Source organism: Trematomus bernacchii, unplaced genomic scaffold (assembly GCF_902827165.1).
Source record: "Trematomus bernacchii unplaced genomic scaffold, fTreBer1.1, whole genome shotgun sequence".
In the NCBI taxonomy this organism is placed as follows: Eukaryota; Metazoa; Chordata; class Actinopteri; order Perciformes; family Nototheniidae; genus Trematomus; species Trematomus bernacchii.
In genome coordinates this window covers 1,460,363-1,488,253 of record NW_022987910.1, presented here as the reverse complement: position 1 = coordinate 1,488,253, position 27,891 = coordinate 1,460,363, and the positions used below count along the sequence as shown (strand labels likewise).

Sequence of the window (27,891 nt, the reverse complement as noted above, 5' to 3'; positions counted from 1 at the left end):
TCATCTTCTTATCTGTCTTTATCCGTCTCTTTTGTCAGCTCTCCGCCATGCTTGCAGTCTATGTGTAGTTATAGCACCTGTTTGGCTGCAACTTGGTACACAATGTTTATCTGATACAGCCCTCCATGTGCGTTAGATCAGTCCTCACTATTTGCAGTTTATCTATTTATCAATCCATGTTATGCCGCTTATCTGAATGTGAGTCATGGGGGCAGAAGGCTAAGCAAGAAGTCCAGAAATACAGTATTTCTCTCCGGTCTTCCGTCTCTTCCCCTGGGATCCTGAGGTGTTCCCTGGCTAGATGCAATATCTAATCCCTGCAGAATCTTATCGATCTGCCGGGGCTTGCCCTCCCACTTTGATGTGCCTGAAATACATCCACATGGAGGCGTGAAAGGAGGCCTCGCTGCCAATAATGCCGTCTGTGCCCAAACCGCCTCATCTGACTCTGAGAATTAGCTTTTTCTCCTAAAGGTTGAGTCATAGCAGGCACAGACAAATTCTTAAATTCCCGTTTGACCTCTACACACTGTATCATGATAAACTGATCTGATTTCATGAGTTCAGTTTTTTTATTTGACATTACACATAATGTGTCTTTTAGCTGGTGAAGTGACATTTTAGAGGAGCAGTGAGCTTTTTACAGGGTTTGGCCCTTTGGTCACTGCGACACTAACTAATCACATTAACACACATGTAGATTTGTGTATGTCAAAGTCATTTTTGATGTGTTTAAGATGTACATTTTACCATAAATGATCTGATAATTAGAGAGGTGTTTTTCACAACATTTAACAAATGTTGTCTTCAGTATCATTGTCACTCCTTTGCAGTTATTTTTTTACAAGCCTATATAGTTGTTCCCTTTTATGTCCTTATTCATTATTTCTTTGAATGAAGTAAACCATTTTTAGCACATTTTGGGATTTTTATATTTGTGATATCAGATTTTTTTAATTCCAAATGTCAATTTTAATTTAGCTTTAATCCTTTAATCCTATTTCTTTCTCATTACTCAGTTAGTAGGCATGTGACATGATTATTTTATCTTATTAATATTCATTATTTTAGCAACGCTTTGATGTTTGTTTACTCTGAACACTGTTCTGTGTTTGATAAGCTCACAATTAATATGCTGAATTTAAATATTTGTCAAAACACATAATTGAGCACAGGCAGCTCTTACTCAAAACTATTATACACACTCAGTGGAGTTGTGTGTGTATTCTGTATTATTTGTGGATAGTTTGTCTGTGTATTCTGTATCGCTGACATTGTGTTTTCCTGCTGTCGCAGGCATACCATTCTGTGAGCTGCGAGAGCATTTCGGAGAGGAGTTCTTTGGCCTCTGCTTTGAAGAAAATGAACGAGTGCTTCGGGCTGTAGGCGGCAACCTCCAGGACTTCTTCAACGGCTTTGATGCCATCTTGGAACACATCCGCACCTCCACGGGTCGCCGGGCCTCATCTGAGAGCCCTTCTTTCCAGTGCAAGGACCCCTATGAGGAGGAGACAGGGAGAAGACATTTGGACAAAGTTGGAGAGCGAGGAGAAACAGATGGAAGAGGGAAGGAGTTGCTTCTTCACTGTTTCAACCCGGGCCCTGTGGTTGGATTGGTCATGCCAGGGTTAATCAGAGCTGTTGCCAGGCGGATCTTTTATTCAGAAGTTGAGGTGGAAGAGGTGCCTCCACTAACTCCCTTATTGCCCAATGAAGATACAGAACACACAGACGATGACTCCACAACCCCAACCCCAACCCCGACTGTGTCCCCCACCGCCTCACCCTCGTCGTCCCCGTCCCCGTCCCCTCCCTCTCCTTTCCAAACCTCTGTTCCCACAGTTTGCTTGTCCTTCCAAATCCAGGAGACAAGCCCTCCTTCCCTCCCCTCCCTCCCAAATTCTGCGCCGGTGTGCACTAAACGCCCCCTCCTCCCACTCTCCACCAACCCCAGCGATCTGCGCATTGGCCTGGCCACGTTTTGCCGTGCCTTTCCGTTTCACCTCGTCCTGGGGCCTCGCATGGAGCTACTGCAGCTCGGAGAAGGACTGAGGAAACAGGCTCGCATTGAGCCGCACCGGTGCCACGCGTTCAGGGACTGTTTTGAGATTGTCTCACCCAAGATGGAGCCTTCGTTCAAGGGCATCCTGCTGAGGCTTGCATCCCCGTTTACCATCCGCACCAGGCCTGACATCACACAGTCTGGCACCAAGGAGAAGGTAATAATATCATATATAACAGATGACACTTTTACTCAAATCCTACTTTCTAACAACATATTCTAGAGGATTATTGCAATTTTAGTTAGTTGGTGACTTCATTTTTGTTTCCCAATGTAAATGTTAAGGCTGTTGGTATGTTGTTTTATATTTATCCAACAAACCTAACTCTATCACAGTCAAGTACAGAACTTTTTGTACTGTGAAATATGTAAAAGAATCAACATCTCTCTAAGACTTTACATTGTTTGTTTTGAAACAGGTGGAGCACAAGAAGGCCACACTTTCCTTTCATTTCCAGTTTGTTATATAATGTTTCTATCAGATTCAAGACAGAGTGTCTGGGTTTGGCTTAGTTACAAATATAATTTATTTGCTAGTTCTTGGTAAAAACAAAAAAAACAAAAAAAGATAATTAGACTGTTGATGAAATTGTGTCCATACTGACTGTCTTTACTTGTCATTCCAACACATGCAGCACCACACCACGGCCTTGGATGTTTTTGCATTGCAGGAATGAGTTTGAATGAGTTTGAATTTGCCAGACACAATCAATCAATCAGTGTTGAATGCTATATCTAGTTCTTTATTAGTTGGATGGTCCCCGCAGGCTGCCAGTGTCAGTCCCAAACACCCCGATGCTAAATAGAATTGACAAGGCGAAGAAGGGTTCAGCCACAGTGCGGTGATGTGTGTTTGTTTGCTTGTTTATAAATGGGTAGGGACAGCGTACGGATGGTTCAGGTGAAATGGTGTTTTTATATTGCAGAACCACTAGCATTTATTCAAATGGAAATGCTAGTGGGTGTTGAGCTGTTGAGTGTTCATGTCTAGTAGAATCTGCTACACACTCTCCCCAGAACAAACGAACGAACAAAGCAAACAATCAATATATTAAAAGTCAGTTTATCGATATTTTTGAAGGGCATGTTTTGTTCCAATGGGATCCATTCATGGAAATGTAGGGGTACAAATGATACGGGCATATACAATTGATTTGTATCAAAGGGTACTCCAATGCTTGCTAGCATTTTTGGATGCTAGTGCCAATGACAGCTTTCAGCCTTAAGTTAAAAACGGTTCCTCTCAGTTGTACTTTGTGGTTGTTGAGGCTTTTGAAGATTTGTTTAAACATCGCTGTTTTTCTTCTTCTTGTGATCTTAGTGGTGTCTTGTCTAGCTGGAGGCTGATTGTGTGAGATGAGATAAGGATTGAACCCTGTTTTGTCTGCTCTGGTAGACAAAGCATCAATATGAGGCACAAGGTGGGTGACTATAAGTGAAATATGAATTGGAGGGTATGAAGGTAAATCATTATTCTTTACTCGTCTCATATTTTTTTAACATCTGTGCCATTTCACTGGCCCAACGAATGGAGAGAATATTTCTGAACGTCATGTAGTTTCATACAGAGTGGTAAGATGGGAATAAACTGCACCACAGATCTACAGCCAAAGGCAGATGGTGCAGTTAAACGTCTTGTCCTGTGTCAAGTTTTCCTCTCATAGCCATGTTTGCACTAGTGTCTTCATTGGCACAAACATATAACCCACTTACAAATTCACATGGCACACAAACAAGGTAGAAAACATTTCTAAACAACCCTCATACAAGTATTATTTTCACATCTTGTAAAGTATTTTTTTGTTTGTTGCCAGATGCAGGATGATAGGAGGGTTTAATTTCAATTCATATCATGTCAATGCCTTAGAGAGTTGTCTATGTCCAGGATTATAGAGGGCAAAACATCTTTGAGAATTATTCACAGTTGTTAATATAGTAAAAGTAGTAGGTGTGTAAAAGCTGAACATGTCTGTACCACAAAAGTGAATCCCTTATTGTGGCATACATTTAAAAAGTAGTTTGTACTGCAGTATGAAGGCTATAGTGTTTTTTTCAACTTTATGTACACAGAGATCTAATTGGATAATTTCGGTTTTGCATTGGACAAATGAACCAATCCCGGGATTTAGTGCATTTTATCCGAACATATTACTAATCAAACCGAAATGTGTGCGTATACGATGCCCACAGTCATCAAGCCCTCGAAAGTATCTGCAGGATTCCACTTTTCAGAGTCGAGCCTCGAGGATCATTAAAATTATTTTAAACAGCGGTTTACATTTGTCAAAAATGGAATTCTTAAAACAGTGATTTATCTTTTCCTTTATTATAGCTGCTTTGTTCAGCACTGTTCGCAATACACTTGATTAAAGTCACAGGGATATGATCACTCACAAATCCCAATGTCAGTAAATACAGGTTATGATGCAAAACTATCATGAAATTATAAATAAAATATATTAAAAATCACAAATTAATAACAACAACACAGAACATATAGGTCACAACTTTTATTTTGTATTTGCTTTTGGATTCATCAATAATATCAACTGCATCACTGTTGCCTCAATAATCAGAATAGAATGTGTTTGTGGCTATTAACACTTTAGAATCATAAAAAAAGATAATGTATTTACCTTTGACTATTTATTTAAAGTTTTGGACATGCAAATACATTACTGACAGGAAGTTTAATCAGCCGATTGTACTTGAGCTCAGGGTTAGCTGAAGTATCCCTGTTCTGGTTCTGTGTGGTGGCCTTATAATCTTTCTCATCTCTCCATCCACAGTTGTTGAACCGAGCTACTTTATCCTATTCTTGCTGTTTTCAGTTATTTGCGGCAGCTGGCCTTTCTTTTCTCTCTCAGACCTGGCATTGCTGAAGTTTAAGTCCGCCTCCAAGCTCCAAAACGTTCAACTTGGAAGATTTGTGTTGCATTTATGGAGCAGCAGGGTTTTTTTTTTACGTATGCCATATGAGTCTTTTGTCACCTGGTCAGCAAAGTAGAACAAAGGGAGAGAAAACGAGAAGGATGCGCTGACCTTTTCACGACAAAGGGCAGCAAGAGAAGGCGACAGGCCAAGGTAAAGAGGCCACAAAAGAGCACTCCACTTCACTGCACCGTGTGTGTGTTTGAATGGCCTCTAGTGGGTTTTCAGTTTGACTTCTCTCCTGTCTTTGCCCAGGGACATGGGTTGTACAAAAGACATCCAGAGAAAGACCTACTGAAAAGGTCAAGTCGCAACTCTCTCTGTCTCTCCATTTAGTGTGAGCACTGTGGTCAGCAAACAGGAGTGAACACAGGTTGCAGTGTCAAACAAAGGTTAGACTTGCCTCTAGTTGGATTGGCTAGACTATGTTGTTGCAATCTTTAGCATAATGCCTCGGAGTTTAAAAATGCATTTCTTAAAGTAAATGCATGCAAAGGTAGTTTGATGCCATTTCTGTTCATTTTACTTAGAGGCTTAGAAGATGTTTTCTTTCTCTTGAAAAGAACAGGATGAATAAGACAGATAATTCATGCATCACAACACCTGCCCCCACTGTAGTGGTGCTGTTGCTGTGAACATCCAAACGTTCCCAGACTCTCTGGGTCAAAGAGTCAACAGCGAAGTTAGGATGAGTCGTTTTCTTTTTATGTCCTGAATGTCTAAGTCTAAGTTAACAGTATTTGTGCTGCAACCTAACCCAGCAGCTGTCTTAGCTTTAGCCTATACTTAGCAGTAGCTCAACAAAATGACATTTCCTGCTCTTTTCTCTGACATTTGTACCCGATGTAGTGTGGTTAAAGGGGGAGATTGAGGACAATTGGTCAAGGCTAAGGAGTACCAGCTCGGGAAACCATCAGGATGTTCACATTTGCAATGTCATACTTGTTATTCTACAAATGCTTCTGTATTTGTAGGGGCTGGTGAATGAGGTTTGTTTGATTGTGCAGGTGTGCACCTGCGTGTCGGAGTACAAAGATAATCTTGACATTTAGCACCACCTTTGATCTGTTTCTAGATAAATCACTGCTGTGGTTTGTTTGTTCACTCGAAATGGCTTTGAAAATCACTGCCTTCTTTGTCTTCTCTTGATACATTTAAATTAAAAAAGGGTAAATGAAAATACAAAGGTATCAGAAGATTGCTTTTTACTATGAAACAAAAAACATATTGTCTTCATTTTGTTGCGTTTCAATCTATCATCTCCAGTAATATTATTTTTGCATTAAAGGGAAAAGGAATCTATTTCTACTTCATGTAAAGCAGACTTTTTCTCAATTAACTGCATTTAAAGAAATACCTGTTTTAATTGTGGGCCGCCTTATTGTGTGTGACTTAATGGTTTCAGCTTAACGTGACTCAACCAGTCATATAAACAGATTAACTGTACCCAGTTGCATTTAAACATTTGGCAGTCTTCACTTTTTTCCATTGCTTGCACGGATACTGCAATATGACAGTTGCTGAGACTCAAAACTCCCTTTAATATGAGTACAAAATCCATATTCTTCACAGGTTTCATAAACAAAATGAAATAAGCTTATACAATGTTTATCTATGTTACATTCTCTGTGTGTGTTTGTTTTACTGAGAAAACAGGGGATAGCACATGTTGCCAGGGTCTGACAAGATAAGAGCTGTGTGTGTGTGTGTGTGTGTGTGTGTGTGTGTGTGTGTGTGTGTGTGTGTGTGTGTGTGTGTGTGTGTGTGTGTGTGTGTGTGTGTGGTGTGTGTGTGTGTGTGTGTGTGTGGTGTGTGTGTGTGTGTGTGTGTGTGTGTGTGTGTGTGTGTGTGTGTGTGTGTGTGTGTGTGTGTGTGTGTGTGAGAGAGAGAGAGAGGCTGACTCATTGACTCTTATGGCGCTTTTCCACTAAGATGCTCGATGCTTGTTCATGTAAATGAGAGTGTGTTGACCTGCCAGAGTCTGCTCACAAAAATCAATCCATTAGCTGTCTGTTTTCACCTTTCTCTTTCCTTCTCTCCATCTCTCTCTCGCTTACCTCAAGTCTAGTGCGTTTCGTTTTTCTCTCCTGTCTCCCTCTCTCCTTACTCTCCCTTTCTTTCTGCCTCTGTTTCCACCTGTGGCCCTTTCAGCTGTTTTTTAATCTTTCCCCTTTGTTCTCTCATTTTCATCGAACTACAATGGCGATAGCAACCTGAATCTGTACATTTGGATAGATATTATGTCGAATTTAAAAAACACAATGTGCGCCTTGCTATCATTGGACATAACAATATTTAAATACAATTGTCCTGTATAATACATAACTAAATCACACATTAAGACAAAAAGCAAAAATATGCACACAGGGTGAATATGAGTCAGGTGGCAGAAAAATGCAAGTGACACAGCTTTTGATCAATACATAATCAATGAATATTATATTGGTTCGTAATTGGGAGGCGAGGAAACACTTGCTATAATAGCAAACATGCACTGCAAGAACAATTTATTATTTACAAAACGATGTGAAAGTAAAATAAAAGATAGCTGTTATACAGTTGGAAAGAACCTAATTTGCCGTTTGATTACCTTCAAACCAAATAACAATTGTCTTAGACAGGAAACCGGCGGTGCCTGCTTTTGGTAAACAGCCTAAGATGTTGTCAATTATTGAAGCAGCTATGCACTGATAGCTGTGGAGATTTTTAATACGATTCAGAAGATTAGTATTGGTCTTGTACAATTGAATGTTTATGTTTTGATCTTAAATGTGCATTTGATTATTGGTTTTGTGCAGAAAAATATAGTCTTACAAGTGTAATAGGGAAGGGATAATTCTGCTCACAGGGTATCTTCTAAGGCAGCTAATACAAGAGTAAATAAAAGATTATTCACATTTTGATGTTGATTTTTCTGATGTAACCAATCTGTAAAAAACACAATGTTTTTTTTACGATTTGAGCTCCTTAAAATCTGTTTCCATGCCCTGATATATCGCATTATAAACATCTTGGCAACCATAGCTTATCTGAATTCTCAGAATTAACTAAATGTCCCTGTAATGACAATGCAGTGACCTTCAACAAGGGCTCAGAGCAAATGTGCAACACGCCACAAAGAACAATCATTACAAACTGTGTGGGACAAAACATACTGGCCTTTTCTTACAATTTGCTGAGTTTGTATCAGCTGGAATTGAAATTGAAAAATGGTATACCTTCTTTCTGCATCCCTAAAGGGATATAAGCATGCCTTTTTGCTTCTCCTTTCCGACCGATTTCATTGTGATTCTACTGTCTTCACCATTACTGTTCCCTTTTCCAGTGTTAATCTTTGATCTATCCGTCCAGCTATTTCTTCAATGCTATTAATTATCATTATCATGTTTTTATTTAGCCTTCCCTCCTCACTTTCTATATCCATCCATCTCACCCCCCCCTCCCCCGTCTTTCTGTGTTGCTTTCTTTCCTAACCACCATGTTCATTTTGCCCTTCCTTCCTCCTTCGTTCCCCTCACCTCCTCTTCTTCTGTGCTGTGATAACAGAGATGCAGGCAGAAGGAGAGGAGAGTGCTGAGTTAAACACAGACGCACAACTAGGCCAACACAACTGCCTCCAGGGATGTGTGTGTATATGTATGTGTGTGTGTGTGTCCATGTTTATTCGTATCTGTGCATCCGTTTGGTTGAGAGATTGTGACCGAGTAAGACAGAAAATGAGAGTGACAGAACAACATGGACAGACACGGAGAGACATCTGATAAGACCCTGCTATAAGTATATCTATTGTACATAATTTAAAAAAAACAACAGTTGTTTTTAACCTTCATTGTGTAACCAGAAAAACTCAATGAAACAGTTTCAGAAAGAATAAAAAGTTGCTGGTCGTGATGCTGCAATGCAGGGCTACCCACATTCAGGCATTCAGGGAGCATGTGTGTCAGGACACGGACTGAGTCTAGATTTCAAAGTGACCTTTTTTTAAGGTTAATTTAATTAAGAATTGTCCCAACTGGTGCTTGTAAGGCTGTCTGCATTGCAGATCCCGTTGCTTGAAGTAATCTGAATTGTAAAAAATCTATTCGATACGTTGAACTGTTTCAGTCTCATTTCACAAAATGCCACGTGTATTTTGCTATCAGGTAAACACACTGAATATACATCTCTCAGATACATCCTTCCTGTAAATGAGTTGCAATCTATTTTCAACAATCTACATTACCATCATCTTAAAGCATAACAAACTCTTTCAACGCAACACTCAATTGTTTTTTATAATAACTGAAATGATTATTTAATGGCGGAGGGATGTTGGGGGGATTGCATAAGTGTACATATGCATTAAAATGTATGGAATGGACGATGTTCATCAGCCCAACCCTAAATCACATGACTGTTTCTTAAACTCACATTGGACAATACGGCTACTGCTGTATTTGTGTGGCAGCGTGTGCAGATGTTTGGCCTACAGTAGGCAAAGCTGCTACAGTAATATAGAAGAACAGTGAAAGCTACACTACTAAATGTATCAAATCAAATCAAATCAAATCAGGTTTTATTTATATAGCACATTTAAAAGCGATTTTTGGTCGAGCCAAAGTGCTGTACATGTAATAAAAACACATTACTACAATCACAATAAACGACAATAAATTACAACAGATATATCTTAAAAATAAAATAAAAATAAAACACACGGAAAAGTCAGGAGTCGTGCTCCGCTCTAACTAGAAAGCCAGAGAGAAGAAGTGTGTTTTTAGTTTAGATTTAAAAACCCCTAGGGTCTGGGCCGACCTCACATGGAGAGGTGTGTGTGTGTGTGTGTGTGTGTGTGTGTGTGTGTGTGTGTGTGTGTGTGTGTGTGTGTGTGTGTGTGTGTGTGTGTGTGTGTGTGTGTGTGTGTGTGTGTGTGTGTGTGTGTGTGTGTGTGTGTGTGTGTGTGTGTGTGTGTGTGTGTGTGTGTGTGTGTGTGTGTGTGTGTGTGTGTGTGTGTGTTTTGAGTATGTCAATCATAGTAACTGGATCACTGTGTTGCAGAGGATGGTGCGTCTTGATCTTGGACCCTGTGGATTGTAGGCTGTATATGTGCATATATGTTTGGATGTGTGTTTATGTGTATGAATGGCAGTGTTTCTGAAAAACAGACAGGGCAGATGCAGTACGTGTGTGTCCCTTTTGGATGTATTCTGGTTGTGTGTGTAGATGTAGACTGTATGTATTATGCAGACCTAAGAGAGCCTGGTGCTATAAATAAAACAGGGCTGCAGTGTGCTCACTGGCGGAATAATCTATCTGACACTATGGAGAAAGAGAGAGAGAGGTAGAAGTTATTGTAGAGACCAAGAGAAGAGCATAGAGGAAATAGAAGACAGGTGAAGATGCAGAGAAATACAGAATGGGAAGAAACAGAGCCAATGTTTAAGCAAGTAAACAGGGAAATAGTGCCAAGGGAGAAATCTAAATGTGGCTTATCTACAGGGTTTCTTGTTTTTTATACTCCTCACCTGTGTTAAGGACATTCTGCAGGACCTGCACATATTTGTCATAATGTTCAAGTGTTCGTGAGCAAAATGTCAAGAAGCTAGTAAAACCAATTGTTCAGGCCTTTTAACAGAAATATCTGTAATTACATGACATGTTTGCTCATTGATTTGTGTTGTAAGTGCTCAAATACTTAAAAACATAACATTTGATAATAGAGCAGCATTTGTTGTTCAAGGATATATAGACAAGCTGTTGAGGATTTAGTTATACAATAAAGACACAGGCTGGATAGACTATGTGGGTCAAACCAGTGACATTATGATGATGACGGGATTGTCCGCTTAGTAACTGGGTCACCAGTTTACGCAGTTGTTAGAGTCTCTTTCCATAAAGATCAATATACTACATGCTACTACCACTGCATATTGTATATTTTGCCTTGCCAAATGAAATTGACTGGCAACTAACTGTTATCTGCTGTTGCTTTAGTTATAATCTATGGTATGTACGAGCAAAACATGGTATGTGTGTATAAATGTATGTGTGCAGGCATGTATGCATAGAAAGCCATTCATTGATTGATGGATTATCTTCAGTATTCTTGTTAATGCATTTATAAAAGTGAAGTCGCTGCCACAATGTGACATTGAGATGTTTCCATGGACTTGCAAAGGTGCAGGAAGGTGGGAAATGATTACATAATAACTTAGATAATTATTCAAGAGGTAAAGTCTCTGTCAGGCAGCATTAATGAACAAAGCCATCCTTCTTGATTACCCCTTTTATGTCGACCTTCATGTAAAGGGCAGTTACTGGACTAGTACCAATTCAGGAAATCATATTTTGTCAATTAGTGTCCTGGGTTGGAGCACATTGGTTCGAGGAAAAACAGTATCAGCTGGATTTGACGTCCATTGTAACGAGAGGACATCATTTCCTATTCTCACAATATGTCCTCTCCTGTGGCTCTGTACATATCATCAGGATCTTTTGAGTTTTCACCTTCTCTAACTGAATACCTATAAAAAAAAGCTTTCAAAAACACTTGACAAACGTCCTAACTTTCTTAACTTTTCTTACCCGTTGCTCTGCCCTCCAGGTCATGGAGTTGAAGGGTCAAATGATCCATCTGCCCGAGTCCAGCTCCATGATCTTTCTGGGCTCGCCACGTGTCGACAAGTTGGAGGAGCTGATGGGCAGGGGTCTCCACTTGTCAGATATCCCCATCCATGATGCCACGCGAGAAGTTATCCTGGTGGGGGAGCAGGCCAAGGCCCAGGATGGCCTAAAGAAGAGGATGGACAAACTGAAGGTAAAGTGGTTGTTAGTAGTAAACACTGGGTCCATTCTTATTCACAGTGCCACTGAGAAAACTTTGACTTTATGAAAAAATAGGCTTTTATTTGTGGCTTCTTGTCTTGTCCTAAACAGGACCCACCTGCTTAAATATGTTTAAAATGTTCTAATCTTCTAATTTACAAAAAGCTGATAGGTGTTAGCTTCACAGCACAGATGTAGGGGCTTTGATTACCACTAATCCTTACTAGCTTCTAATTGGCAACAACATACACTATTTATAATATTGTTTGCTATTAAGAAGATTTCTTGACTTGACTATTTGGCAACCAATCAACGTGAGTAATGACAACCCTTGATCATGATCCTTGAGATAGTGAAAATACACAAAATATTCAGTATGTTGTTTAAGTCTGTGTTTCTGTTTCCCATCATGATGGTTGCGAGACAACTCACTGAAACATGTTAAATCCAGTGTCTCTGCTGACTGACTCATTCATATTGGTTCGGAGAGAGCTGCTCCTGGGACTTGCTCTTATAATTTGCTTTCAAAGTACCCTTGAGAAAGTCTTGAGTCTTGACCCAATCTTTGCATCTGCTCGCTGCAATACTCTCTCTGCATCTACTCCCCTAGGCCACTGTTATAAATAGCTAAATCTTGGTTGACTTGCCTGCTTGAACAATGGTTCAGCAATGCATCAGACAGATTTAGCATTCACAAGCTCGCCCACGGACACAATTACACATATGCAGATTCACACAATCAAAAATAAATCAAATCAATACACAAATAAATGTACATGCACTGACAGTTTTAATTTGGTGCAGTACTCCCACATCCCCTTCCTTATCCTTAGAGCCTTTCTCAAAGCAAAGCACACAGAACAAAACCTTATCTCCTTATCTGCTTCTCTCCTCACAGGCCACGTTAGAGAAGACTCACCAGGCACTGGAGGAGGAAAAGAGGAGAACCGTGGATCTCCTTTATTCCATATTTCCGGGTGATGTTGCACAGAAACTGTGGCAGGGTCAGCCGGTGCCAGCACGCAAATTTGATGATGTGACCATGCTGTTCTCAGACATCGTGGGATTTACTGCCGTGTGTGCCCAGTGTACACCTATGCAGGTCATCTCAATGCTGAATGAGCTTTACACACGCTTCGACTACCAGTGTGGCATTCTGGATGTTTATAAGGTCAGTATCCACAATATCTTCTTTATACGATATAGGAATACCTAAGGGATAGGATGCTGGGACATTTGTTGAAACTGTAAAAGTGGGATTACAGAAAAATAACGTTATTGTGCAGAATCAGGTCATAATAAAACAATTAAAACTTCTTGAATGTCTCCCAGGAACCTACAGACCACCTTTACAGGCTCTTTAAAGGTTTACCATGTGTATCTAAGGCTAACCCTTTAGCATGTGTCATTATCTGTGTGAACATGATATATTTGTGTGTGTCGACAAGTGCATACTCTACATGTATGCAGTATTGATAGTGGTTATGCTTGTGTTATGGAAAAAATGTAACCAATTAATGGCCAGTATGTTGGAGCCTAACAAAGATATGTCATCATTGTCCATCTGACAGTGTGGCTTCTGGCCCAGTTACAGCCTTCACTCTCGTCAGCCATATGTCCTTCTTTTCCTCCTGTCTTTCTATTTTCTGATCAGTATTTTTGTTCTTTTTTACTTGCCATCAACTTTACTCTGTATCTCTTCATCCGCAGTCACTGTGATAACAACAAAAACATGCTTTTCCTCTTTGTTATTTCTCAGAGATGTCTTGTGTCAGATGCCTAAAGGAGAAAGAAGATCAGATACAGAGAGGAAGGCAGACAGATAGGGTGTATGTAACAGGGTTTATGGTATAGCAACTGAGGAGTGAGTGTGTATTTGTAAAAGAGATGCAGGAACAGGAGGATATGCTGAGGAGATTGAGGAACACATATGTTGCCATTGTCATGGTTACTGTCGCAATGATTTAGCCCGTGGCCGTCCTAAATGAGAGCAGTTTGTCGCATCGTTTTTTTTCTTTCTCTTCTGCCTTTTCTTTCTCTCTTAAAGGATTGTGTTAACTGTCATGACACCAAGCTCACTCTGCTCTGGAAATATGGCAACACATCTGTGAAAGAGACACTATTTGCTTGCTTTATCAACAAATGTCCTGTTACAAAAATGTCTTTATTTGTTAGCATTTAAAAATCGCTATGTATTGCATCATTCAAGATGTCAAGCATGTCCTTCATGGTGTCCTACAAGTACAAGTACACTAAACCTCATTGTAGAGCATTTAATAAAATACTGGTTAACTTGTAACTCTTAAAAGATTTTTGAATATGTAAGCGTTTATGACATGATGGCTGCAATGGTGTCAAGAATGAATGGAAATGCTTGATTTGATATGCTTGTGTTTTTAGGCCTCTCAGACTGGGTCAGAAGCAATGCAAGTTGCTGTAAGTGCTTTGCAGAGATCCACTCGAAGCGCTCACCAAATCCTCTTGTGAATAATGTGGCCCAAAGAGAGAGAAACTAACAGCAATACTGTAGGGCTTTTCATTTCTAATGTGGAGATGGCATAAGTGGTTGAATAACTTCTTGGTTTCACACATTAGCATATACTCACAGTTCCTGCCCTTCTTCCTCCTGCATTTCTCTTACAGATCGAGACAATAGGCGATGCCTACTGTGTGGCGGGAGGACTTCACAAGAAGGTGGACAGTCACGCCAAGCCGATCGCACACATGGCCCTGAAGATGATGGAGCTTTCTGAAGAAGTGCTGACTCCTGATGGGAGACCTATCAAGGTGGGTTTTCATTAATATTTTAACAACACTGTGCTACTTGCAAACAGAAACTAGCCTGATGTGCTTACATTTTGTCCTAATTATTCATATTTTCCTTCATTTTATTGCTTTGTTTTTTTATGCATTTCTTATTTGCTATAGGTATTTGATTTTCTCCCTCTGTGCCATTTTATAATCAATTTTTATTTTTATCTTGCATGTTTTAATGTACTCCTTGTTTGTAGGCCATTTCTGGGTAATTCACTGTTTTCTACTTGCTTAAATTATCATTATAGTATGTTCGCTTAATGGTGTCTGTAAAATTTCAAATGTGGATATAGTTCAGGATTTATCCTTAATAAAAGGTAAATGTGTGTCCGACTGCTGTTGATCAACCAACTTAAGGAGGTGCATAAAAGGCACGTTTGCTGTGCTATTTTGTCACAAATCAGCACCTGATTGTGATTGATTGTTTTTTTCCACTTTTTCCTAATTGAATAAAAACATAATTTTTTTATATATATTTATATATATATTTTTTTTGTTGCGGCATTCCTAATCACCATGAAATGAACGCACAATCAATCGCTTGCTGAGATGAAACACATGTTGTCTTGTCAGCAGTAGTTACTATATGACAGTTTTAAACAATCGCCGAAGACATTCAACAGGGTCTTGGCTGTCTTGCTGTTGTTATGTTGTGCCACTGCTGATTTTTGCTGAAGCGTTATAAGCCTAGTATTGTATTTATTTTGGTTTCATTTTATTCTGATACCTTCACTATAAGAACACGAGCAATTAATGCATATGATTTTGCAACATTTTGTGAAACTGATGGAGACCAATTAAAAACATGTGATTGAGATCCACTGTGCATCGCAAGAAGAGTCAATTGGCATTCACCACACTTAAGCCAACCACAAAGGACTTTTTACCTAAAAATAAGTGGAATTATCAGTATTGTCGCTTAGTGCTGAGCAGTTCATATTGTTCTTTAGGGTTAGGGCTATAGTGTAATATAGTGAAAAAGGTCGTTCCAGTCTGTTCCTGCCTTTTTGACATATCTATAATTATGTTTCTGTTTATTTCCTTTGGTTTATATTTGCACATTATTGACAATTTCAGACTGCACACTGAAATTGAAGGTTGCAGCACTGACTTTATGTGCAGTTGTCATGGTGATAACGGGACGATGAATAATGTATAGGTACGAGATTTAATTTGAGTGCTGTCGAGATTACATATTTTTGTAGGGCAACCTGAAAGTAAACATTGCATCTGTTCACTCGACACAAACCAATGTGATTTTACTTTAACACTTTAATATTTGAAAAGTGTATGTAGTTAGCAAAAGTAAAAAGGTAACTTTCTTCTGCAAAAAAACTACCCCAAGGTCGCATGACGGCACCAGCAGCTAGAGCCACACTTGATAAAGTGAAATATCTCAGTGACAACTTTTTTTGCAACTTGTTAGCAAATGCCTTTTTAAAAGACCTGTAAAGAATAAACATTTATTTAGTGGAGTATTTTATGCTAGCTAAAGCTGAGAAGCGGCTTTCTGAATGTTTTGTACACAGATCTTTGACAATTAACGGACTTGTTCCATCCGAGCAGAGCAAATTAATCCAACCAAGCAATTTTTCACATCCACACAATTTTCACTCTTATTTGCAGTGAATCGCTGCATTGAGCCTCTCTCGTGTCAGTGGATGTCTCTTAATGTAGATACACTTGTGTTTACACTGAGACTTAATTAGTGCCTATGTGGGCCGTGTAGGTGTATGCATGATACGTTTTGTTCTATTTATGTACCATATGCTTCTGAAGGGTGTATGTGGGTGTGTGTACAGTATGTGTGTGTGGGTTTCTCTATTACTCTTCTGTTTCTTTTTCCCCCTCTTTCTCCGCTTCACGTTGATGCGCCGATTAAGCTGTGCTTACTACATATTCACCTCACACAACCTCCTTAAGTCTGGTCGATATGTACATCAAATTGATTTATTTTATCCTCCCATTGAACAGTACATAGGATAAAGAGTTATTTTGGTTTGTCTATTTATTTATACATCATGGTTTATTTCAGCATGTTGGCTATGAGACATTGAAAACTGTAATACTGCTCCAGGAAACACATGCGTTGAAGAATATTTAGAAGACCAAGAATTGTTCCTTTTATTTTAATTTTTTTCGCCACTGGGTGCATTTGGTCTTTAATTTGTTTAAAAAACACATAAAGAATGACACAGATAGGAACAAAACATCTATAAGAGAGATGCAAAGACAGATTGCTGCTGAATAACAGACAGGACACTGTGCTCACAACATTGTCCGTTTGTTTCGAAATAGAAAGGACTTGCCAAGCATTTTTGGCCTGCTCTCCTGCTCTTCCACTTTCTCTCCCTCTCTGTCTTTCCTCTTCCCTACCTTTCCCTCCCTCTCCTCCCTTTCCCTCGCTCTCTCCTCAGAAGCCCCTTTTCTATCTCATTCCTTTCTTTTTCCTCTTCAGTTTCTCACTTTCTTTCCCCCTCAGTGTGTGTTCCTGTTCTTTCTCAGCTATCCTCTCCTCTTTCTCATCCCTCCTCACTTCATGTTGTTATGAACAAGAGTTATAGAGATATTCAGCACTTATGCATGATAAACACTGTTCAGTGAGTGCACTCAACTTCAGCCAATGTTGCACTGTTATGCAAACTAGCATGAGAGCTGTGAGAGATAACTGAGAGACAATGCTTAGTGAGAGAACTGGAGAGAGTGATCCGGGGACACAGAGAGAAATATACAGCAGGAGTGAGATGTCAAGAGAGTAACACATGTAGAAACCCAGCAAACAGAGCTGTTTTTACCCGAATGTGTGCGTCAATTTCAGGCCAGTGGTATGATCTTCTTGCATGTGTGTGCTTGTCAGTATGAGTGGATGTATGAGTAGGTGAGTGGGTGTGGGTATTGGGGATGTAGTGCTTATATTGTCACTGCTAATAATAATGTGGGCACATTCAAATTCAATTCAAATCTGATTTATTTTGATGGCACCATGTCATACAAAAGCAGGGTATTTTACATACAAAACAAGTGAACAGGCATCTTATACCACATATATCAAGTATACTGTTCAAATCTTTGAAGTACATCTTAGTGTACAAAGTAAGGTATTTTGTTTGGGTTTTAAAAGTCTAGCAGACAAATTGTTCTATATCGTTTAGTTGAATCATACTAAATGCCATCACACTTGATTTAGAAAGAGCTTTCTAGGCACATGGAGGAGATTTCCATCTTGTACCCGGAGAGATCTGCCAGGGAATCACTGACAGCCTGTCGGAGATGTACTGTGGAGCTAGACCAGCTAGAGCTTTGAAAACCAAAAGGAGGATTTTGAATTGTATAGAGAAAGCAAGTTAACCAATGAAGGCTTCGGAGGATGAGGGGTTATATGTTCTGATGTTTTTGTCCTGGTTGGAAGATCATTTGTAATCTATAGGTTGTTTTATTTGAAAGACTCAAAAACAGAATTACAATATTCCAGCCTGCTCATAACAAACACATGTAGAGACTCTCCGAGTAAGTTTGGGATGAAAGTCTTAAAATGTTTCTGGGAAAAAAAGGCTACCTTGGTGATTGTGTTGATATGATACAAACATTACACGAGCAATATCTGAGCACACTGTTTTTAGAAATGGTCAGGGGCTCGTCATTCTAACCAACAGTGGCTGTCTTTTCCTGACCACATTTTCAACACAGAGGTAATTGATTTATCGGCAGATTCTTCTTGGCACTAAAAACAAAACAAATAACTTTTCTTTTGATTTGTTTAGAATCCCCCCATAATGAAGATACAAATGTTTTCGTACACCTCATTTTTACCAATGAGGGATGGCTGGATACCACCTCTCTGTAATGCAACATATTTGAACAGCACAACGAAATGAATCCTCAAAAAATATCATTAAAGTTGGATCAGCTTCTCTATACTGTATATATTAAAACTTTCATGAATGTACAATTGATTGCACAGCGATTGTATGCCCGATGTTACCAATAAACTGAGTAAATGTGAAGCAAATGTGTCTCTATAACAACTCCCTCATCTCTATCATCGTCTTTCTCTATCTCTGTATCCTTCTGTCAACTTGGCTAGAGGCTACAATCTGGTTGGTTGTCTATGCTGCTGCGCCATTTGCTCATTGGCTCACTGAGGGCCCTGTGCTCTCAGTGCTGACTCACAGCGAAAAGGAGAGGAAGAGTTTATGAGTGTTAGTGTGTCTGTGTTTTCAGACTAAGAAATAAAGAGAAGAGTGGGCGCTGGATGCAGGTTTATTTGTGTATGTCTGTGAGTGGTTGCCTTTTGTGGAGAAAGACAGTAGAGCGCACGGCCATCTGTAAGCAGTTTAGCTGAAAAATAGGTCACAGTCGTGCACCTGCCAGCCCTTTTCCCGCCTTCTGTCCTGCTTTCTTTACGGGATCTCTCCTGTTGTGCTGTCAACGTTTGGACAGCTAATTATAAGTTTATTTGTGCCTCCTCTCCGTCTCTTTCTTTCTCTAGTGTTTCTGTCGTTCTGTCTTTCTCTCTGTCTGTGCTCTTTCTACCTCACTAACCCCATAGCCCGTTGTTGCCATGACTACCTCGCATGAGTGCTGGAATGCACACATTGGCGTTGGATACCTAGGTGATGAGATGCTCAAGTAGATCGTTGGAAATCCACCGGGTTCCACTGGCTGTGTGTGTGTGTGTGTGTGTGTGTGTGTGTGTGTGTGTGTGTGTGTGTGTGTGTGTGTGTGTGTGTGTGTGTGTGTGTGTGTGTGTGTGTGTGTGTGTGTGTGTGTGTGTGTGTGTGTGTGTGTGTGTGTGTGTGTGTGTGTGTGTGTGTGTGTGTGTGTGTGTGTGTGTGTGTGTGTTAACTTGTTGTTTCCACTAGGAAATCAATAGTTAGTCAGGTGGCCATGAATTGGCGCAGTCAAATTGGAAAGATGGCTAGCTTTCAGTGTCCCTCTGGCCATTTATAGATTCATACTTGAGCCAGATTATAAGATGAGTACCATGTTGCTGCCCTATATCTACAGTATTACCAGGAGGAGATGAAGGCAATTATGTACTTGATTAGTTTTCCTCTCTCTTGCTATTTTAAGATTTTCATCAAATCTGCTGCCACAGGATATGAAATTAGATAATAAAAGCTACGCTAATATGGAAGTAATATTGCTGCAGTACAATTTCCATTCGGTGGATCAATGCACACACAGCAACTCTGGTTCAGAAGAACATGGCCTCAGCTGCAGGATAGGCGGCACATGAACTAATGGGATCTGTTCTGCAGGGAAATCTAAAATATGAACATTCACAGCAGTGCCAGGTCTGTTACAGCTCCGATCATTTAGATTTGATTACATTGCTAACAGATCTTAAAAGCAATTTAGTTATAATAATGCTTAATCTCCCATTTACATTTTCTGTTAGTGAGATTTAATATCTATAAATAGTAGTCCGAACATAGTGAAGCCCTTTATAAAAACATCTTATCAAAACACCGATATATAGTTTATAATAAAGGCTGATAAACAGAAATCATCAAATCCTCACATTTGACAAGTTTTGTAATTCAATTAAATAGTATTTAGTTTGCATCTCTGATTGACTTAAGAATGAAATAGGAAAAGACGTGCCAATTACTTTTTTTTTGTTCATCATTTTATCGACTAATCATTTAATCATCAGACTTTGTTGATGAGCAATTAAGATTTAAGGGAAAAGTAATGTTTATAAACAGATTTAAGTGAAAATATCAACAACAGAAGCAACATATATTCCATGTTAGGCTAGGTCAAGGATCTTACATGAAACACATGCTTTGAACTTTTTAAATACTGCTGGTTTTGTCATTGCTCTAATCTTTAATCCATCCCCTTCTACCTCTTTTTTTCTACACTCTTCTCCCACCACCTTCTTCTTCCCCCTCTCTCTCAGCTAAGGATCGGGATCCACACAGGTTCGGTTCTGGCAGGCGTGGTCGGGGTTAAAATGCCACGTTACTGCCTGTTTGGGAACAACGTGACACTGGCCAGCAAGTTTGAATCGGGGAGCCATCCGAGATGTATCAATGTCAGTCCCACAACTTATCAGTAAGTAACGGCGTGACAACTCTTGTTTAAACCATGTGTCTATCATGACACTCACACTTTTGAATGTTATTTAAAAAAAAAGGCTTATTTTCTCTTCTCAACAGGTTGCTGAAAGATGACCGCTCCTTTTCATTTGTCCCTCGCTCAAGGCTGGAGCTCCCAGATAATTTCCCCAAAGAAATCCCGGGGACATGTTACTTCCTGGAGGCGGGAACATCTCACAGCCACGCCTCATTGACCAGCTCTCGCTCTGCCCCCCCGGCCTCTATGAGGAAAGTGTCCTACAGCATTGGGACCATGTTTCTAAGGGAAACAAGTCTGTAGGTCCCGTACACGGACTAGGATACGCAGATATTCATAATGAGAGAGGCTGGATTTGAACCTATGGAACATGCAGGGAACAGATCACAGAGAAAAAATGTGGATATGCAACAGAGTTCTCTGAAAACTTGTATTCAGACCTGTGGGCTGGCCAATATGAATGAACTTGTTGCGTCATTGTAGGTGAAAAAAAACAACATGTCCTCATCTCACCTGAGCAGAGAGATATGGTTCATAAAACTTGAGGAACAGCAGTTGAGTTAGTCTCACACGGACCCGTCCCTAAGGAAGTGTAGTGATGGGGCGATGAGCAGAGAAACCTTAATATAAAACACAGTGATCTAACCAAGTTCCTAGTTCTCTTCCAAACAGCACCTTGACGTGGGTCAAGAGGCAACAATTCTTGGAGGAAAATCATTACCACTGTTGCACACATAAGCAATGGAATTGGGCAAACAGAACATATCCAATTCCCATTAACAAGGACGAGGCAGAAGAATTAAGTTGTATGAACTTTAGAGGATGGCAATATTGTGCTTCATGGCCTCTTGTGCAAGTTAAACCCCTGCTGAAGAACAATACAACTCCCCTTTCAACTGTCCCTAAATCATGTCATGCTTTACCAAACATACTTCTAACATCTGCTGCTCGTTACATCCATCTTCAAAAGACATTTGGTGGGTGTGTGGGAGAGGACGGATGAGAGGCACAGACAAGGAGATAGGTTTGAAGAGGGGTCATCAAAGGACAAATGCCAAATAACGCTACTGCTAAGCTGATCTTAGAGCCTTTTATGCTTCTAATTCACAGGAAACTATAACCAACAATAATACAGCCATTTCATTACAGGTAATATGTTTAGGACTGAAAATTATTCCCAGCTCAGTGCCTTTTTACTGCTCAAATCAGAACAAACACAAGATGGGTTAGTTTTAAATATTTGAAAATAAAATAAAACACAAGAGCGCTTCACTTATCGAATGTTTCTATTTTTTTTAAATGTCTTTTTCTTCGCTCTAGGCCACCAAAAGTTACAACTAGTAAGTTCTTTAATTTGAGAGGGTAATAAGTGACAAGATAAATCAAGCGCTTCTGAAATATTAAACATATTTAAAATTCTATCCATCTTTGTTTTGTCCGGATCAACCAATAATACACACAATATAGTACTAATAATATAGTACTATACTAACTTGTACACATAGTCGAAGTATGCATGCTTGACACGGTTCACATTGACATACGTAATATTTTTTAATTGCATTGTTTTTTTTACCACATTTATATAAAAGTATACACTAACCCAATGCAAATGTAACCAACAGGATTCAAATTTAAGTCTACTAGTTTGCTGGTAGACTGAGTATAATTGACTCAGTGGAAATCTCAGGCCTTCCAAATACTTCTGCGTAGCTTAGTAACCCAGACATGGGAAAACAAGTTTTGAGCAAGAGAAGCTTCATTATCTGTCGTAAAGTGAGAAGACAAGGGTCGAAGTTGGATAGTCTTTGAATATTTGACAGGCTTGTCACATTTGAAAACCTACTTCATGTAATTAACATTACATTCCTGCCACCGTTCTGGTTGTTGACATCACATACATGTGACATCAGTGGAGTACAAAACATACATTTTATATCAATTAAAGGTGTTGCCGAGTTGGCCCTCAGAGAAGATAATTGTATTTAGTCTCATGAAATATTATGTTTTTATGTTGATAGAAATGTGTTCTATAACCAAACAAAGTACTTAGATATGTGTTAACATCACATCCCACTTTCAGGCTATTATAAATGAAAAAGAAAGATTTGAAATCTAGATTGTTTCAACTTAAAGTACTAATACCTGTGCGTGCTTACCCTACTTGGTGTCAAATAAAAATGTTTTCTTAATTGTACAACAGCATCACAATAAGGCTTACTTTACTGATAAAACAACCTACATGTAATAACTCAACTGTTAATAGCTGCTCTTCTAAAGACATCGTTTGACAATGGAAAACTCCAGCACAGGGTTTATTTATCTTTTCAATCACAAACCTTCACCAGGAATGGAAAGAGACTGGCAAGTTTTAATTTCATTGCATCTGACACAGTTGATGTATCTTTAAAACTTTAAACTTGAAATGTGCCAATTTAATTCTGAGAAAACACCAGCACAGGCTTATCAAAGTAAAGGATTTGGTTCCTGCTGTCAGTTCAATCAGGAGAGATGGTTTTGATGTAAGAATACATATGTATTGCCAGGAATACACAAATTAATGTAATGGAGTTTTGGCGATTAGGCCCCGTTGTGCAGGAGTATCATTCGGGAGGGGAGAACCGATCCGATGAAACCCCCCTGGGGTCTAGACACTGGCGGTGGTGAATTGATAGTTGGGTTCGATCTGAAGGGGAGTGGCTTAGCTTGACCCTGGATTCGAGGGACAGGAGTGGCTGAGATGGACACCAGCATAACAAAGCAATGTGCCATATATGAATAAATGATGGGAGGGGAAGCTAAAAAAGAAAAAGAAAAGCACTAATTTTCACCTGCCAGTGTTTGAATCAGATCGTTTTTGAAATGTTGGTAATTATTGTCATAAATATTTCCAACATCATTCCTCTGACAGCCGTAGCATTAGTTAGCTTGGAACGCTTGCACATTTACAAAATGTATGACCTATTTTTTCAATTGTTTCCTGTTCCTTTAAGTGTTCTATGCAGTATATAATTAATAGTGGATTAGCCAACACTGTCAACTAAGCATACATTCACTCAGTTGAAGACTTGGGGGCATAGTTTTATCTTAAAGAATCTGTAACACAATCAAATGATGTGTATTAACTCAGAAATAATGCCAAGTGGCAACTAAACTAAGCTAGCATATCATTTTTTTGCTACACTTTGAAAGCGGCATATATGTTATTCAATTTATATTGCTTTGTGGCAACAGAGCCAATACAGTTCCTGAGACTATTGATGAACATTAATATCTGTTTGGGTGATATTATAGAAAACCATAATCTGCAACACCTACCTCGACATCAGGGAAACACACTTCATGTAGGCCCAATCTGTAGGGATACTTCAGTGGCTAAGACACAACATGTATCCTCATGGTAATGTTTACTTTCCTGCCTATGACAAGTTAAATACTGTAGGTATATTATTATTGCCAAATACACCAGAGAATAGTCCATGTGGGAAGTTCCCCATGTCTTTAAGTCCTGGGAATGTGAATACTGCTAAGCCTTACTTTTGAACTGATAGTATAAGATAATAATTTAGGAGGTTAAATGGACCGTTTTATGGAAGTCTTCTTAGCTCTATTTTAGTTTGATCAAAACACCGATGTTCCATATGGAAACATGAACACATAAGCGCTCCCTTGTGTATGCACTTATTAGAGTGGGACATATTGGGAACACAAGACAAGCAACAATCTGATGTTACACATGGAGGAAGACGTATATAAATGCAGCCTCACAATGATGTGTTAGTTCACAATATATACGGTAGAGCTCCAGGAATGAGTAAAACAATATGGAAATTATTTAGCATTTTTTCGCTTACGGTCCCCTTGCCTAAAATTCCACGGGTGTTTAGGTAAGATGCCTTATATAAGGCCTTTGCTTTGTTCTACAACATGGAATTAGTCAGGCAATACCCCACACGTGAATTTTCTATCTTTTTACGTTTCTTAGAAAGGCAGTTTCTAACAAATGGCCAAATAGGACAACTCTAAGTCATTGCGCTGAACAGTTGTCTGCCCAGAGCTAAATAAAGTAATGCAGCCGTGGTGTAGTTCGTTTATAGTGTGTTTTAACCTCGGGTAAAGATTAAAAAATATGGAACACCTGCAGCATTGGATATATTAAAGAAAGTCATATTAATGCTACATACAACATTCAGTGCATAGACATTCATAAAGCAATGAATAAAGCAACATAAAACAGAATGTCCTTAGGGTCCCCATAAGGTAGCTGAACCACTCTTAAGTGTATTTGACAGTTGTGTTAATGAGCCTGGGGTGAAGTTTTTCTAGGCGTTCACATTATAGAGATGCTCTCTGACTGCCATCCTAGCGATATTCTACAGCGCATACATGCATAGATGTATACTTAATAAATCTATTGTAGCATAAATGTGGTGTTATTTACACTCAACTTCATCAGTGCTTAAATTCTTCACGGAGGCTATTTAAAGGACATTAGAACAGCGTTACACCCACGCAACTTGTGTCCAACGCTCATGTGTCCAAGTCTGTAAATTCTCAGCATAATAGTCAACGTTTGGTCACATCTTACAATACTTGCTGTTATAATGGGGATGGTTTGCAGGTACTGGTTCTCTATATTGTTATTGTCACTAATAGTCCATTACACTGCATTGCATACTGTAGGTCACTTACTCATACACAGGGGAACATTACAGTTACAGTGGCAATTCAACTGAGCTATGCTGGAATATTTGTGTCAAACAATGAACATGAACAAATGTTGTCATGAGCCTGAGGTAAGTGCGGGGGGGTCCAGTGTCCAGTGAGACAAAGCCAAATACATCCGTAACTCAAGCAACTGTTGTGTGTGTGCTTTGCTGTGTGAGTCTGTGTGAGTCTGTGTGCGTGTGTGTGTCAAATCATATAAGAATATAATGAGTGCGCAGATAATAATTTGTTAATAAAGGCCTATTGTACCTGTAACAAATCTGTACAATTAAGATCTATTTAATATATAAAATTGAGAAATGGAATTTGTAATACAATTATATTGCAGATTTCTTTTGTATAATTCACAAAACATGATTTTCACATTTTCCACTGCTTTGTTGTGTGTTTTCTATATCAGATGCTTTATGTCAGTATATGTGCCATCGAAAGCCAGGCTGGTTTTCCCAACATGCAACATAACCTTTCCATCCTTAAGTAATCCTTATGTTCTCAAGAATCGTGAACAAAATTGTTTATTTTTCCATTTACAATATTGTCGTTTTTTCTCCCACATATTTTGATTGGTTTTCTTAATGATGGACACTTTTCCTTCAACTGAATGAGAATGTCTTTATTGAAAGATAAAGTTGCTTAACATAGGATTTTTGTCAGGACAATGTCATAAACTGTCTTGTTGCCAAGATTATCTTTCCCCCGACTGACTTGCAGGACAAATGGTCTAAGCTGATGAGGAACTGGTTCATATATTTGTTTAACTATAATAAACCTTGGATTAAAAGCAGAAACAAACATGGTGGATGCTTATCATCCATGTCCAGGGTCCAAAAAAAGAATCCAGCCATTGTAAAGGATGCATAGTACTCCACTCATCAATCTCACATGAGAATAGTAGCTTCCATAACATTTGTACGCCAGCTCACTTTGAAACTAAATAAATATTTGTGACATTTAACAATTTAACAGAGTGTAACTTAGGGAACCACTGGGTAATGTCACGTGTCCGAAATCTGGTCAGTGTTTTGTACTTTGTCATGTTGTAAACATACAGAGCTGACCCTGGACATGAACCCTGTTTGTTTGTTATTGGAATCAGGTGTGTGTGTGTGTGTGTAGAAGAGGCTTGATGACATTAAGGGCACATCTTCTGTCTAATATGATGTAAATAAAAAACACCAAGTATCTTTAATAAGGAAGAAATACTGTGGCTTTTACTGTCTTTACACACTTTACACTTTTGACTGATTAATGTTTGAGTCTGAGGATGCATTTTATTATGTGATAAATTAGCATTAACATCTCCTTTCTTTTGCCTTTTCTCATTAAACTGTGGTTGGGTGACGTCACACTGATACTGAAACACTAGGTCTAGTTTTCAAGAAGACAGATTGAAACTATAGTCCTTCAGCAGTTATCAATGGATCTACAGCCGCATGGATTTAAACAATGCTGTTGGCAGGATGAATAAGAACATCATAGTTGTCTGGACCAGGCAATGTTTTCTCTTGTATGTGGTCCAGGATAGTCTCACTTCAGCTTCAAACTCTTGCGTCTGGTTTTCAGGAGCTCTTGTTCCTCAACTTCAACGAGTTGTATTTATCAGGTAGGAAACTAGAAAAGCACAACTATAGGCCAACTGTAAATCAGGTTGAGATTGTGTTAAAACTTAATAAGTGTGCTTTTTTACTTTTTGGGAGTTCATGCACAGACTGAACCTGAAATAATAATTGTTTTGGCCACTTGGTTTGATACAATTGTAAATACAACATTTATGAATCGTTATCTTTGAATTTGTTTTAAGCAAACTTGTTGGCAAACAGTTGCTCATTAATCCATTAAGTTAGTATCATCAGTTATTAGGAAAAATTATTCTGGCTAAAGTCAACATAAGTCCAAAAGTAATTCTCCATTCATCTCCACACTTATTCTCCACTAACTCCAGAGAGAAACCTCTAGCTTCACAGCTGCTAATTGCTCCACTTTGTTCACCTCTACAGACAGAGACGTTGTCTGTCTGTAGAGGTGAACAAAGTGCTGTTTGGTGTTGAGCAGTGTGGTGTTGTAAAGGGACTTTCACCGTAACAACAGCTCTCTGCTGGTGGAAAACAACGCTATAAGAGCAGTGAGAGTGAAACCAGAATAGTACAATTGTGAACTAAAGCTCGGACCACCTGAATAATTGCTTTTTTGTTATTTGTCCCAGCTTTCGATAAACTTCAGCACTGTTCTGTCTGTGCTCGTTCTCATTACTGACAACTAATACAGGTGGTAAGTCATTAATGTTATTAACTTTTCTAAACTGTAAAACACTGATGTACTGTATGTTTAAACAAGGAGATGTTGATGTTAGCCAACCAGTCTGACTGTTGAGTGAGCCTTTTCAAATTGTGTTGATAATTTTCAGCCTGCATGCAATATGCAATGGCAAATTGGTTGCCATGTAAACTAGGGCAACCAGCAGACTTTAC

At 39.1% G+C, this 27,891-nt stretch overlaps 1 protein-coding gene across 1 annotated transcript in view; it reads left to right on the top strand.

The window, feature by feature from the left end:
* Nucleotides 1–26,617, top strand: part of gucy1a2 (guanylate cyclase 1, soluble, alpha 2) — a 36,841-nt gene extending 10,224 nt beyond the window's left edge. The window contains exons 4-9 of the mRNA XM_034115133.1: nucleotides 1,297–2,219; nucleotides 11,577–11,789; nucleotides 12,696–12,968; nucleotides 14,441–14,584; nucleotides 20,520–20,674; nucleotides 20,779–26,617. Of these exons, the coding sequence (XP_033971024.1) occupies nucleotides 1,297–2,219; nucleotides 11,577–11,789; nucleotides 12,696–12,968; nucleotides 14,441–14,584; nucleotides 20,520–20,674; nucleotides 20,779–20,998 (1,928 nt within the window). The 3' untranslated portion in view covers nucleotides 20,999–26,617. The remainder of the gene's footprint in view (nucleotides 1–1,296; nucleotides 2,220–11,576; nucleotides 11,790–12,695; nucleotides 12,969–14,440; nucleotides 14,585–20,519; nucleotides 20,675–20,778) is intronic.
* Nucleotides 26,618–27,891: the final 1,274 nt, after the last annotated feature.